The 16,177-nt window shown below is 44.4% G+C and overlaps 1 protein-coding gene across 5 annotated transcripts in view; it reads right to left on the reverse strand.

Annotated features, from left to right (window-relative positions):
• Positions 1 to 3,016: 3,016 nt before the first annotated feature.
• The window catches only part of ARHGAP42 (Rho GTPase activating protein 42), a 305,839-nt gene continuing 292,678 nt past the window's right edge, over positions 3,017 to 16,177 (reverse strand). For 3 of the 5 annotated variants that reach the window (XM_019530287.1, XM_019530284.1, XM_019530288.1), the window contains 2 exons: positions 10,246 to 10,325; positions 3,020 to 10,078 (listed from right to left, as the gene is read on the reverse strand). In XM_019530287.1, the coding sequence (XP_019385832.1) occupies positions 9,990 to 10,078; positions 10,246 to 10,325 (169 nt within the window). In that variant the 3' untranslated portion in view covers positions 3,020 to 9,989. Of the gene's footprint in view, positions 10,079 to 10,245; positions 10,326 to 16,177 lie in introns of all 5 variants that reach the window. The other 2 variants (XM_019530286.1, XM_019530285.1) reach the window with 2 other exon arrangements.

The following is a 16,177-nucleotide window of genomic DNA, read 5'->3' on the forward strand; positions in this document are numbered from 1 at the left end:
CTGCAGGACCTGAACCTGTTCAGCCTTCACAAGAGAAGGCTGAGGGGGGACCTGGTGACTGTCTATAAACTCACTAGGGGGGGACCAGAAAGGTTTAGGGGAGACACTGTTTCCCCTAGTGCCCCCTGGCATGACAAGGAACAATGGACACAAATTATTAGAGAGTAGATGTAGATTAGACATCCACAAGAACTACTTGACAATCAGAGTGGCTAGGAGCTGGAACCAACTTCCTAGGGAAGTGGTGCTGGCTCCTACCCTGGGGATCTTTAAGAAGAGGCTTGATGACTACTTGTCTGGACTCATTTGAGTCCAGTCTTTTCTCCTGCCCAGGCGGGGGATCGGACTTGAAGATCTACAAGGTCCCTTCCGACCCGACTTCTATGATTCCATGATTCTATGTGTGGGGCAGGGGGTGTGTAGGCATAGGCAACACCACTGGTAATGCATTGAGGGAATATATGGAGGGGCATGTATCTCCCCAGATTTCTGTGTTGACAGTTGGGTGTGGGGCACGGGGCTGGAGACTGGATGGACCAACACCGGGCAGGAGCTGCCTCTGTGGCCCAGTGAGCAGGACCCAGCATTGCAGGTTGGAGGGGGGTGAGGAGGCATGGTGCTGCTGCTGCCGGAAGCCAGCGTGTGGTACCAAGGTGAGGTGCCGCCAGTAACCCCAGCAGCAGCGTGGCTGGCAGCTGCTCCAGTTTATGTGGGCAGCAGTGGAGCAAACCTGGCCCCAGCCATGGAGGGGGAGGAAGGGATGCATGCGGCATTGCCCTGTCCCAGGCTGGGCCTTCCACGCCACACCAGACAGCCTGGCCACAACTCCCCACCCATCCGGGCAGTGTTTCCTGGCTGCCTTGCCTCCATTTCTGAGACATGGGCACTGGGCCTCAGTGCTGCTGGCCTGGGCACACAACTCCCTGCTTCCCCTGAAGGATCCCCCACTGTCTTCTCTTGCTGGAGGGGCAGGCACCACTGGGCTGGCCTAAGAAAAACAGAGAGCTGGGCTTGCCAGCAGCACCAAGTACTGCCCCTGCCCCACCACAGCCCTGGTGCCCGGACACCTCCCCTCAGTGCCAGCAGGCACCCAAGCTATGTTACAGGCACACACACAGACTCCCACACACATCCCCTCCATAAACCCCTGTCACACACATATGCCCCACACACAGCCCCCCAGATGGTTCCCACGCCCTGGCCCTCAACCCCTCAGCCCATTGACTTACCACCAGTATCCAGCAGCCAGGGCTGCTCCCACAACCCTGCCTGGCTGCATTGCTGGCCACATGTGTGTGTGCATGCACACAAACATAGTGCCTCCTGCCTCCAATTGCCATTCTCCTGGTCCCCCCCAAGCCCCAAGCTAAAACTCTTTTAGCCTGCAAGGGGAAATCCATGGTTTCCTGCTTCTGAGGGGAAAGTCTGAGATTTTCTCCTTTAAAGGGAAAAATCTGGATTTTTACATGAGAAGTGGAAAGCCCAGATCCCTGCTCATGATACACACTCATTTTCTCGCTTAGGCCCTTGCTACATGTTACATATATTATTCAATTAACTAGTTAATCTCACAACAAATTTAGCCTGGCTACATGTGCAAAGTAAGACCAACCACAAGTGCAAATTATCATACAATTAACTGGTTAACTGGACAATATATTTAGACCAGCCACACTTGCAAAGTACTTACCACACAATACAAATGACTACCCAGCTATAAAAAGAGCCAATCAGCTATAAATCTAGTGCTTGAAAATGTGTAGCAACTCTATAGCTGGTTTCTATTCACCTTAATTCGAACATGTAGCAGAGCCCTTTGTATCATAGTAGAATGGGGGCCTATTTTATGAATTGACTGATAAGCCAGTTAGATTTTAAAGGTGAATTCTAATATTCATGAAAATTAGGGTTGGAAAGGACCTCAGCAGGTCATCTAGTCCAACTGCCTGCTCCAAGGAGGATCAGCCCAAAATAGATCATCCCAGCTAAGGCTTTGTCTAGCTGGGTCTTAAAAACCTCCAAGGACAGAGAGTCCACAACCTCTCTAGGCAGGGCTGTCCATAGGGGTGTGCAGGGCCTGGGTCATATGAGCCTGTGTGGCCGGTGGGTGGCAAGCGGGGAGTGGGGGGAGGTGGCAGTGAGTGGCCAGAGTGCAGAGCCGGAGGTGCATGGCAGCTGCAGCACAGCTGGCAGCACGTAGCAGCCATGGCGGAGGGCACTTGGCAGCCATGGGAGGGCTTGTACGGCACTGTCCGTGGAGCCCACCAAAGTGTGGGGTTTTGGGTGATCACCCCGATTTACCCCCCATTAGAGATGGTTCTGTCTCTAGGTAACCTGTTCCAGTATTTCACTACCTTCCTAGTGAAAAACTTTTTCCTAATATCTAACCTAAACTTCCTTTGCTGCAACTTGACCATTGCTCCTTGTTCTGTTATTTGTTACCACTGAGAACAAGGTATTTGAAAGCTGGTAATAAGCTAGGCTTGCCACTCTGACATGATAGTATTGGGTTGGAATTTTGCAATGATAAGCACTTCTGAGTCCAGGTGATGTGGGGTGTATTTCTCAAACAAGTAAGTTGGTAAGCAGTCTTTATTAATTTACCAAGAATCACAGAAGCATATAAATGAATTATTTGATAAAATAAAATAAATATTTTAAGCATATACCGAACATACAAATGTGGTCTTGTCATTCATTTTCCTAAACAATACTCAGCTAAAGGATGCAATTTTCCAAAGGCATTTTTAGAAATATGGTCCCTGCTATTTGAACTAGTTCATATAATAAGGACAGATTTAAAATATTATAAATACATGTTTATATTTCCAAAATATAGGTGATGTTATAAGATACACCAATGTGTTGGCTATATAAAAAGAAACACCTCTGTAGCATTATTTATTAAACAAACCCCCAATATATGGTTATTTGAAGACTCGGCAAAGAGCATGGACTCAACAATATAAATCTCAGTAAGGGATGTACAGACTAAAAGAAACATAATGAAAAGAAATCATGTGTGGACAGGCTTTTTATTTTAAAAATATTTCTTAAATTCATTAAATACAGTGTAAAATACAGCACAGGTACTTTTGAAAGTCAGTTTATGAATATTGTGTCAGTTATTTATAGGTGTACACACACACACACACACACACACACACACACACACACACACTCACTCCTACACACAGAGTGCAGATAATTATTGAAACCATACTACAAAATAAACAAAAAGTTCAGGTAGATAATTTATTAACAGTAACTTTTTAAATATATTTTACTTTCCTGTGTTATTGACTGCATATAAAGTCTTGGTCTTAAAATACATCATAGTATATAAGAATTCTATAAACTCTAGTACCTCCAAAATAAACATCATAAATATAATTCAGAAAACACAAATGTGTAGCCTGCTAAGCCACCCTTGCATTTGCTATAATCCAAACTGTCAGAGGGCTGGAAGGATTTTGAAATCTTGACCATGAGTACAAAAGATTATGACAACTCCCAACACAACACATGCAGGAAGCTCTGCCACCAAAGCACTTTCAGCTAAGATATCCAATAGACAAAGCACCATATGCTACAATTAAAACACAAAAGCCAGTCAAAATAGGCTATGAAATACTGCCACATACAGGACAAGAGAAACTATGATACTATCTTCAATAACTGAGAGTCAGTATTACAGCATTGGTCACAGAGCACCCAATTATTTAAAAAAAAAGTGTCAAGCCATTTTGATTAGCCTGGATAACAGCCTGGTCACAAGACTAATTTTTGCCTGAGTAATGTCTGGAGGGACATTAGGATTAGCAGTCAGTAGGGTAGTATGAGCTGAAGAAACACAGCAATCATCAGGGGTGCATCTACAGTTTGATCCCTGGCATCGGACTGTTTCAGGGAATGCTGATATAAAGTAAATCAGTTGATAGAAGTTCTGAAAATAATATTGAACCATGTTAGAGCTCCTACTGTCAGCCAGACCTTCTAACTCATCTCACTGGAGACTCCTCTGACTACGGATGGACTGCTGCGGGTTAGGTAAAGGAGATACTCAGAACAGTGTGCTTGGGGGTTTAATTATTTTTTCTGATACAATCTGATTAAGCACAAAAGTAGTGCCAGGCACATGCATGTAACTAGGAAAGCAAATTATTGTGGTGCATAATGCTATTTTGTTCTTGTAATTATTCTGTTCTTCACTGAGGATATTTGGACCTTATTCCCCCAACTGAAGGCTCCATTCCTAAAGGAAATATTAAAATGTTTCCATTTACAGCCAAAGAATTGGGACTATCATGGGAAAACGTATAACAGGAATGACAAGTTGCTTATTATGATCTGGAATTAACTTTGATCATGAATTCTGTGCATCATTTTCTCAAGTATTTTCTCTAACAATACATTTATAGATTACCAAGGGACATGAATGATAACTATAGTTTAATTTAAAAGTCAGGTTACATAGTATGCTAAATTCCAAAATGTGACATGAACATTTTAACACTGGTCTTGGAGAAATGACACCAAAAAACAATATTTCATTGTAATGTTAGAGAACAGACAAAACAAAACGTGAACATACTTTACACTTGTGTCATACAGCATAACAATTATCATCCTATTAATATGATTTTGTTTTCTATAAAATATGTACCAAATAGTTTAGCAAGAACAACAAAGCCTACATTGTTAATTGTAGAAAGTGTGCATACAGCCACATGCCTTTCAGTGACACACAGCAGCAATCATCACCGTCTATAAATACTCGAGAGACACCTTTGCAAAATCACTACCTCTTGACTGGAAAGGGAATATGGACATTTACCACAAGCCTCTCTTGCTTGCAAAATATTGTTCTTTAAAAAAATAATTTTACATTTTTTTCTACTTCTTTGTTCAAAACTATCAAGGTGTTTGGGGCAGGATTGAGAATATCTCCACCACACAAGCCCATGTGCCACATCTCCCTCCGGTCTGGTCCCTCTAGACACTCCTGCCCTCTTCATTCCCAGTTTTACTGCTGCTGCTGCTCCTGGTTGATATCATCTTACACATCTAGGTGGATCTGGCATCCTCAATAAAACTGACCACAAAGAAACTGCCCATGTCATGCATCAAGGGAACCTAAAACAACCCCTGCATAAAAATCACTAATCTTTCCCAGGCAAAGTATTCCTCAGGGGCACCTTGTAACGAATAGCAGGTATTGGATCATATCAAGTAGAAATGTGATTCTTGGGTTGGCTACATCCTTTTACAACTACATTCACAGATTCCTGTGTACCAGACACCTTTCTGCTGCAGCCTGCTGAGGAAGAGAAGGGAGTGGCTCACACAATTCATAGGCTGAAGGGAAAATGCTGATCTTCCTCACATCCCCTCAAAAGCTTACTGACGTATATTCTTCAGAGCAGTATAGAAATATTAATCTTCAAGTACTTGATTGATATGTGAGGGTAGGAAATCAGAGCTCAAGGAGTGGCCTCCCCCAGCTAGCGCACTCCTCTGTGTGGGCCAGCCACAGTCTAGCTGAAGACTGCTCCATGCTAGTCACTGCCTGTTCTAGTTTCCTAAGCACAGTCCATTCTCCTATTGCATCGCTTCTTCTTGGGACCCTCAGGGAGAGCAAGCCAGTTGTCACCCCAGCAACCACAAGTTCATGCCTTTAGGCAAATAGAACATGGGATAAGTTAAAATTTCAATGGTTAGTTACCAAAAGAAAACCCTTGGAGCTCTGACTTGAGCAAAGTGCTTACTGGAGTTGAGGGCTGGCAAGGTTCTTTGGGTAAATGTGATATCTTTCATTAGACCAGCTAAATAGTTGGAAAAATGTTTTCTTTGCAAGCTTTCAGGTACAAACACCCTTCTTCAGGCATAGAGAGAGTCTGGTGGTGCTGTGTGTGCTCGTGGATGGAACAGAAACCAATATGCAAAACGTAGGTCAGTGAAAATGCAAATGCATGGCAGTGTGGATCAGAGATGATGGGAGACAACAGGTGTGAGACAGGTAGGCAGGGGGAGAAAAAGGGAATATTGACTGGGTGACAGAATGTAGCTGGTAAAATGTAGAGAGGTTACCTGGGGTCACTGGATGGCCGGTAGGTTATATACTGGAGTTGATGGGAGTTTTTCTCCCAGTGCAAAAAGCCGCAAGAACTGCAAGATGTGGTGCGCTAAGTGGGAACTTGCTTTCTGCTTTATCTCTTATGCTCCTATCAAGCGAGTACATCAGGGTACTGTATTTGACTGTGCAGCACAAGAAGATGCAGCTTGGAATTACCCTTTATAACACCAGGAGGTGGACACTTTCTTCATAAGATGAGCTGAAACCTTCCTTACAATGAACTGGGATGCTATGAAATTCCTCAGTAAAGCAGAACAAATGAGCCAAATCATGTTGGGTCACTGAATAAATGTTGTCATGGATGCAGCAGTCCATCCTCCCTTTTAAGCTGAGCTCTATGTACTGTGTATTTGAAGCTGGCAGGGAGCCTCTGTCTGTGGCACACAGAAGATACTTAGACTTCAGTATAGGACTGTTCTGCCTGTACTCCCTGCTGAGCTCCGTCCAACACTTAAAATTGTGTACAGAAGGCACTATGTGAACTTTTGCCACAAGCCTGAACTTCAGCAGTAAAATTGCTCGAGAAAGTGACTTTCTGTAAGCAACGACCATTACATTATGCAGAAGGCAGGTTCAGAAGCAAGCAGAGGCTGCATAAACGAGTTCAAATAGTCTGAGAGCTCTCCCAAGGTTTGTTTTCCTGGTAGAAAAGCTTACTCGGAGACCCCTAAAAACCTGAGACTTGTGGTGCTGATGCTGCGCAGCCAGGGAGCCCCTGTGCATACATCACAGTGTGCACTGCCTGTTCCTCAGTGTGTCTAGAGAAAGATGACAGCCTGATTGGCTGACCCACATTGTTCAGGCTCAGCCTGTGTTTTCCTGTAGCATACTGTGGGGATTGTGGAGGGGGTGTATTAGGTCCCTTGCTTGGCTGGGGCAGTAGACTCCAGCCAAAGTGAAATACTGTCTCTCAGGGAGGCAGGGAGGAAGGAGCAATGCACCCTGGGATGCTAGAGGACTGTGCTGTGGCTTCCCTCAGAATGTGTACAGACATTCACTGTCCCAGGTGGAACTATCCCAGAAGCAATTTAACCATAGTTGTTTTCTGATTATTGTGCTCCTAGAGAGGTCATTTTTGTACTGGGAGAAATATCCTGAACATCTGTACATCCCTAGTTTTTCTTGGGAGCGCAGCAACTCTCTCAGGAGAAACTGTAGTTGGCCAGAGAAACACTTCTCCCAAATGTCTTTGTATATTGTCTTATAAGGCAACGTGTTGGAAAATTTGGAAGTGATTCAAGGTTTGACAGTTTTCTGCTCCATTAAAAGCTCTTAACTACCCTGGCAGAAAGTAGCACCTACTGCCCAAGTAAAGAGAGGATCAATATATCAAATATTGCCATTCAAAGATAAGAAACTGCTATCAGTCATTAAGTCTGCACGGGAGTAAAATCGTCCTGTAGCACTAAAAATGTTGAACTCAGCCACAAGGTATTAATGTGGGAGTGAAATACATTTCAAGTGTCATAATCAAGAGTTAGTCCCAAATTTGCAAATTGCTTAAACTTACACTGAAGTAACAAGTATAAATGCAAGTATAATTTGCACAGGCTTCAAAGTAGGTTGAGGAAAAGGTGTACTGACTCCCCAAGAATGGGGTCCACCAAGTTAGTAGGTCTACTGAGTGACTGGGAATGTCCAAACTCAGTGGGAGATGCATCAATAAGGACTTCAGAACTAGACACTAGGGTATTTATTTTAGTAGAAAGAGTGCATTTCTGACTTGGACATCTGTTAACATTCCTCCCTTGCAACGATTTTATGACTTGCTCCTTATTCTCCTTTTATGGACTGTTATTCTTCAATGGACTAGGTCAGCCAACTCACAGCTTATAATAGCATTTTTATTAACACATCATTTTTATTGGTGGGAAAATTTATGCAAAAATGTATTGCTAGTAATATATAAAATGGATCCCTTTTAATTTCTAGCATGGGTAATTGATATTGATGCCACGTAATTTTACTACCACACTTCATGTGGAAGGAAAGGATTTTTTTTAAGGGTGATATCTTTTATTGGACCAACTGCTTGGTTGGAATAAAGTTAGACAAGCTTTTGAATGCAATGCATCATGCATTCCCCATCAGATCTAATGAACCTGATGAAGAATACATTGCATTCAAAAGCTTGTCTAACTTTATTCCAACCAAGCAGTTGGTCCAATAAAAGATATCACCTTAAGAAAAAATCCTTGCTTCTTGCATAATTACTAGTCCACCACAATATAACACTTCTCTAACAAAGGGGAGTCAAATATAGGACCTATGGGCCAGATCCAGCACCTGGCGGTGCCTGTAGGTTTTAGAATAGCCAACAGGTTGCCTGTGAAGCATAATGGATGACTCTGTGAGCTACCAGCTTCAGCTCACATCCTGGAGCAGTGGAGCAGCCGTCACATAGAGCACTGCCCTGGAGCAGCTGTGTGCCACTTCGGGACTATGCTGCATGCAGTGGCCTCACAGCCCCATGGCTGCTGCTTCAGTGTACGCAGCACAGTTCCATGATGGTGCCTCTAGGACTGTGCAGCAAAGTCCCTCAATAGCTGCTGTATGCAGTACAGCCCTCAAAGTGGCTGGAGCAGGACTGGGCTGCATAGGCATCCACTCCAACCACTGCAGGGCATGCACTGGATCTGAATGCAGGTCCTGTCTGTGGTTCTGGACTGGCCCATGGACAGGCGCTGCACCACTCATTCAGCCCACTTGGTTGGATGAGTTTCACAGCCCTGCTCTAAGCCTTCCACTAGCATGTTTTTTAATTATGGCCAAATAGTTCAATGAAAGTCAGAGGAAATTCCATTCAAATTCAACAAAATAACCAAATTTTTCGAATATCACACACTTTGAATAGCTAGATGGAGCTTTCAGAATTCATAGCTTATAAAATTAGCTACTTCCCAGATCATTTGGGGAAAAGCTAAATGTAACAAGTAGAAGTGAGACTCAGATGTATTTCAAATTTTAGATTTATTGTCCTTCTTTGGTGCTAACCATAAATGTTTTCCAATAATGTTAGTATCAGAGTGTTATTGTTTTGTGTATTTCAGTTTTTAGACAAGCTGAGAATGCCCTAGGGAAGATGGGTGCTATAAATATAATTTATTATTAATATATAATTATATTGATGAAAGAAAGAAAGACATAAAAATTCTGTGTGGTGCTCAAATGAAATAACAGTCCAAACAAAATCACATTTTGGAGGAGCACTTAAGGCTTTGTCAGTGTACAACCTAATCTGGTTCTCAGTTATATAAATTATTTACAAAGTAGCATGCGTATATCGTAACTTCATTGTATAACACAAGTTCAAAACCTTGCTTTAAGAACAAAGTAACTCGATCCTTGAAATGACTAGGACCAATGTCCAAATCAAGTTTTCTGGTGGAGAAACGTATTATGACAGAAATAAGTCTTACATTATGAAAAATATTATAATTATTTTACAGGTTAAAAGATGCGATTGTAAAAATTTCCAGAGTGCATTGCCTGTAAATTTTATACTGGTCTGGTTAAATCTCAGGCCCCAAATGGTTTGCAGCTAATGACATGTTTTTTGATGGTATTGCTGTAACGTTCCTTATCTGCAAAAGAAGACCAGAACAACCTTTTTGTGAACAGCTGAAATTATTTAAACAGAGTACCATCTTTAGCACAAAGAAACCCTGTTAACTATTTCTTTATGTCCTGTTCTATTCATAGGGAGCAATATAATGTGGAGTTACAGAATTTGAAGGAAATATACTACTCTTGACTAACAGGCTGATCCCCATATCTGTGCCAGATAATGATCATAGTGTTTATTATTTGTTACCATGGATACCATGAAGATACTGCTGTCCACTAAAGTATACTAGAGGAAGACAACGTAATTCTCAGGAACTAGCCCTGTTTTGCCTTCATAGGTTGCTTTTAACCAGCCTGGTTCCACTGATGGGTACACTGCAAAAAAATAAAAAAAATTAACAATTATCAACTCTATCAACAATATCAGACTGATAATGAGAGTGAAAATGGGAAACAAAGTGACATGTCTTTGTTTTTATCTCAGAGATCAGTTTAGTTTAGTATTCTGTATAAAGGAAGAGCATTGTTTAAACATTTCTTACCATTAGAAAATATGGCACCCTGTGGGAAGGAAAGCTCATGACTATGCTCAGCCTTGCAGGAATACATGGCTTTGGCTTGTCTGAAAGATCAAAATACAAGGTGGTTACAAATAAGTGTGGGGAGCAAGAAGAGAGGAGAATCTGTGATAGGAAAACTGCTTGGATATGACTGTACATGGGGTTGGGAGGCATATGGTGGGGGGCAGGCAATAGGACAGGCAGGGGGAAGTGCGGGGCACATGGCGGAGTGGGCAGGCAGTGAGAGACTGGGCAAAAGCACAGGTGAGGGCAAAGGATTAGGTTTTGGCCTTTGATGCCCTCTTGCTGCTTTTCTTGCCACAATAGTGTGGGGGGGGGGAGATGGGGGAGTGGTGGGCATGAATTTAAGATGACCCTCCAGTAATTATATTCTATCCATGGAAAATTATAAAGTCTAAAAAAATATAATTTTCCTTGTATAGAATCTAATTATTGGGTGGGGGTCCTCTTAAATTTTAAGTAGTTTTGGATTCAGGTAAATATGGTAATATGCTCAAGGCTTCAAGTAGTAAAAGTGTTCCCCTTTATGATGCTATCAGAGAGTATCCGTGGATATTCTTCCCCAAGGAGGACACGATCTGTTACAGATTTTAATATTTTGACAGTGTGTGTGTGTGTGTGTGTGTGTGTGTTTAAAATAATCTTCTCTGACTTTCCTTTCATGGAATTAATATTACAAAGTCAACATGACACATTACATTAAGGATAACACAACTTACACACAGATGTCAATTCTCACCCAGCCTGTGAGTGGCTAACATGATACAGGCTGATGTGGAAGGGAAGTAGCGGTATTCTTTTTCCAGCTCAGCATCCATTTTGGGACTAGTCACTAACTGGCACAATGCCCCAGATGAGCAGAGCCATATTCATAGCATCTCACTGTCATAGCTTCAGTCACTGTGGCTAGGTACAGATGTTACACCTACCTTGCTTAAGCAGCCAGAAAGCACTCTAAAGCCATAACCAGCCCCAACTAGATCATCCCAGCCAAGGCTTTGTCTAGCCAGGCCTTACAAACCTCCAAGGATGGAGATTCTACAACCTCCATTGGTAACCTGTTTCAGTGCTTCACTACCCTCCTAGTTAGAAACTTTTCTTAATGTCCAGTCTAAACTTCCCTTGCTGCAACTTGAGACTATTGGTCCTTGTTCTGTCATCTGTCACCACGGAGAACAGTCTGGCTCCATCCTCTTTGGAACAACCCTTCAGGTAGTTGAAGGCTGCTGTTAAATCCCCTCAGTCTTCTCTTCTGCAGACTAACTAATCCCAGTTCCCTCAGCTTCTCCTCATGTGCCCCACCCCCTCACCATTTTTGTTGCCCTCCGCTGGACTCTCTCCTATTTGTCCTCATCCTTTCTGTAGTGGGGGGCCCAAAACTGAACACAGTGCTCCAGACGTGGCCTCACCACTGCTGAACAGAGGGGAATAATCACTTTCCTGGAACTACTGGCAACACTCTTACCAATGCAGGCCAGTATGCCATTAGCCTGCTTGGCAACAAGGGCACAGTCCTGGATTATATTCAGTTTATTGTCCATTGTAACCCTTAGGTCCTTTTCTGCAGAGCTGCTGCCCAGCCAGTCAGTCCCCAGCCTGTACCAGTGCATGGGATTTTTCCATCCTAAGTGCAGGACTTTATACTTGTCCTTATTAAACCTCATGAGATTTCTTTTGGTTCAAGCCTCCAATTTGTCTAGATCTCTCAGTTTGTCTAACTCTACCCTCCAGCATAGCTATTACTTTTCCCAGCTTGGTATCATCTGCAAACTTGCTAAGGGTGTACTCTATGCCATCTTTTAGGTCATTGATGAAAATATTGAAGACAGCTGGCTCTAGCACCGACACTTGGGGCACTCCACTTGCAACTGGTTGACAATTAGACATTGAGCCATTGACTATTACCCTCTGAGCCCAATGATCCAGTCAGTTTTCTACCCATCTTACAGTGCATTCATCCAACCCATACTTTCTTAGCTGGCCTGAGAGAATATTGTGGGAAACCATATCAAAAGCCTTGTTAAAGTCAAGGTATATCACATTCCTGGTCTCCTCACACCCATAGAGCCAGTCAGAGAAGGCAATCTGGTTTTTCATAGATTTTATAGCCATTAGGGCTGGAAGGGACCTCGGGAGATCATCGGGTCAGCCCCCTGCCCCAAGGGCAGGAAGTCAGAGAGGGTCAAAGGATCCCAGCAAGATAAGCATCCAAATGCTTCTTAAAGGAGTCCAGAGTAGGTGCTTGCACCTATTCCAGGCCTTGGGGGCTCAGACATTAAGAAGTTTTTCCTTATGTCCAGCCTAAAACGGTCTTGGAGGAGTTTGTGACCATTGGTCCTTGTCATCCCTTGGGGCGCTCTGGTGAACAGACATTCCTTCAGATCCTGATCCACACCCCTGACGTACTTATAGGCAGCTACCAGGTCACCGCTGAGCCTGTGCTTTTCCAGGCTGAAGAGTCCCATGGCTCTCAGCCTTTCTTCATAAGACTTATTCTCCTGCCCTCTGATCACATGCATGGCTCTCCTCTGGACTCTGGTTGGTCAGGCGTAACTTGCCCTTGGTGAATCTCTGCTGACTGTTCCTAATCACTTTCTTGGATTCCTTGAGAATCTGCTCCATGATTTTTCCAGGGACTGAAGTGAGAGGGTCCTTTCTGTTAGAGTGCTTTATCAAACTTCTTTGCTAAATCCCATGAAGGGTTAATTTAGAGCATGACTGCCGTCATCCCAGGTGTTGTTGTGCAGGGCTGCTCTTTGGCCTAGGAAAGATCTGTGCTCTGCCCAAGCATCATGCCAGGCTAGCTCCACCCTCTCAGCTGTCACTGAACTAAGTCAGTGACAGCCCCCGATACCAAACCTGCATGCAAGCTGGCTGGAGGAGAGGGGGGTTTCTGTCCCAGCAGCTCTGTGGCACACTGCAGCCTGGGCAGGGGGGCTGCGGGGAAAGGAGTCCAGGGTCTCTCTCTCAGCAGCCACCCTAGCTGGGTTGCAGTATGCTGCAACCTGGCCAGGGAGGTTGTGGGAGAAAGACCCCGGGCTCCTTCTCCCAGCAGTTACATGGGCCAGGTCCATGTGGCAAAGAGGCTCCATTGCCCCAGGCTCCTGGCTGCAGCCTGGGGAAATGGAGCCTCTCTGCTATACAGATTCCCTCCCTCCTCTTCAAGCTTGCAGACATAGGGCTTGGTTGGGGGCCAGGCTGCACCTATGGGGCAGAGAGGCTCCATTTCCTCTCCCTCTCATTCCCCCCCCCCCAGCTGCTGATGCTGACAGCAGCCAGCTGGTGTGTGAGTGGGGCTGGGGAGAGGGGCCCCACTAGCCACCCAGGGATGATAGGCTGCTTGGCTGCTCCCACAGCCTCCTGGGAGGTATGTGGGAGTGCCCCCAGGTTGCTGGCTGCAGCTTGTGCAGGCAGGCTCCTGCCCCACCTCCCCTGCCACCAAACAGCACACATGTGTTTGGTTCTGTCCTGACCTAGTCTAGAGCAGTGGTTCCCAACTTTTTTTATACAGCGGCCTGGTGGGAGCAGGATGGGACATGTGAGGCTGGCTGCCTCCTTCCCAGGGCTGCTCCACCACACGGCTTTTACAACAGAAAACTTCCTGGTGCTGCCCTGCTTGCCCGGGCAGATAGAAAGGGGTCTGAGTGGGGGGCTCATGTTATGATCTGGCAGCCAACCTGCTGCAGCCTGGTAGTGGGCCATGGCCTGGTGGTTGGCAACCTCTGGTCTAGAGCGCTTTGAGTAAAGCATTATATTTAGAGTGCTTCCTCCTCAGGCTTCTTCAACATTTGGACTTAGCCTACAAGTCTAGATTTTCAGCAGGGGATTTTGTAGTTTTTGAGTGAAGTTGTAGCTGTGATGATCCTGGGAAGATGAGAGAGGCAATGATTCCTGTGTGTGATAGCTCTTTTTTGGACCAACTGCAGAGCTGGAATAGACTTTTTCTTCAGGTCTGAGGAAGATGCAGGTAAAGCAAAGATTAAAAACAGTCCACAGTGCTCTGCAACTGGGGAAGAGAGAAATTCCCAGGGGTAGCAGACAGGCAAGTCACAGAAGAAAGGATAGCTTGATTAGTGGAAGATCAAGGTCTTTCAAAAGGGAAGAAGAGCATTATCACCTGTAATATGAAGAAAGATCATCTGGAGAAGGATTGCCATAAGCCAGTAATAGTGTTCAGTCCTTAGTTCTTAGTCTCCAGCTAGGTAGTTTGTTCCCAGGCTCACTTTTTAAAGGTATTTTGTTAATACTCTTGAGTATGAGTATAGCGAGGTCCGAAAATGAATGGTGGAGTCTTGTGGAAAGAATTCTTCTACATGTATTTATGTCTCTGTCCTGTGACTGTTCATACTAGTGCATAGCTTTAGTCTAGTTTCACCCACATTCTTTCTAGGAGGGCATTTAGTGCACTGGATGATTTTGAGTACGTCAGCTTAGTGGTATTCTACCTGAAATACCTTAGAAAGCCCTGCTTTTCAGAATTTTCTTATCAGGCCTTTTTGGACAGCCACCAGTGCAAGTCACACTGAAAATCATGAACGTGTCTTTTTGTGGTGACAGTGGACACAGTAAGGAGGACAGCAAGCTGTTTCCGATAGCTCAGCCTCTTGTTTCTAGCAAAGAAGATTCCGCTGGGAGGCAGGGAGCCCTGGGGTCCAGTCCCTGCTTTTTGTCTGACATTCTGTCTGACAACTCCTGAATATTAAATGCATAAGCCATCCCTTGAGCAAGGAATGGGACCTGGTCCTGCTCCCTTGCTCACCCTCTGGCCACAAAGAATTTGCATTTCTCTCTGCACAGTGGCTCAACTTCAGCAGAAGGGGTACAGATGACCTCGCTCCAGCCTAGCCCATGCCCTGGGAATGATCCTGGGAAGTAGGAGAAAGTGGTTTGTCTGTAATCTCCAATGAAAATGACAGTAAGTGCTTACATCAGTGTGTGTTCAGCAATCTTTGGGCATGACTACCAGATCAGGTCTGCCAGGAGTTGTAGGCACAGGGATGTCTAGCTCATAAATCCCAAATGGCCTCCCATGGGTTTTATGTATTTAAATGTTCAAGCTTGGCCAAGATGGTGTCTCTTCTGAGCACGTGTAACTCCTTTATACAGAAGGAGGGAACTTTTCAAAATATGTCCACCTCGGGACGGTCAGTGAGACCCTCCTGACCCTTTTGGGTGGGGAAATGGTGGTGGCTGGTGGCCATGTTATGTGTACCACTGAAGTTAAGGGGAACAAACAACACTGTAGCAACCAGGTGTGAGAGCATAAGCCAGCTGGGCCCAGGGGGATTGTTCTGTGAGAAGACTGTGAAGAGAAGCAAGGTCTGGTTGACTAAACCAGACTGTCCTACTGAAAACATTGACTCATCAGGGTTGGGTGAGCTCTTCCTCCTGCTGGCAGCAGGGTAACAAATCTGCCCAGCACCCCAGGATCTGAAAGAGGTTAATGGGAATTATAATATCTTTTCTCTCGACCAGAGAAATGTGTTTCATGCTCTCAGCACCTGCTGGGAAAAAAGAAATCTAATACAAGCACATTGGATCCATTCAGAGGCCCCGGAAGAGGTCTGAATAGTCCATTAAGAGGGTGGTGCCTCCTCCATAAGCAGAGTTTCAGGCAGAAATGACAAGGACTGAGCATTAAGACCTGAAACAGAGTAGAGGTGTCCAGGAGCTGTTGGGTTTTTTCTTTTTCTTTTTTGTTTCCCTTTTGCAGACTCAGGACATAAGGAGTTCTCAGGGAAAGTGAAGCTTGTTTCCAGTTTATTTGCCACTGAGGAGCAACATAATGTACAGGTACTATGATTTATAATGTTTTCTTTGTAAGCTTTCATTTATTGTCTGTGATTCATTTTTTCTTGTTTCATAGTTTCATAGTTTCTAGGGTCGGAAGGGA

The sequence above is a fragment of the Crocodylus porosus genome, unplaced genomic scaffold (genome assembly GCF_001723895.1).
Source record: "Crocodylus porosus isolate Cpor-Errol unplaced genomic scaffold, CroPor_comp1, whole genome shotgun sequence".
NCBI classification, from domain to species: Eukaryota; Metazoa; Chordata; order Crocodylia; family Crocodylidae; genus Crocodylus; species Crocodylus porosus.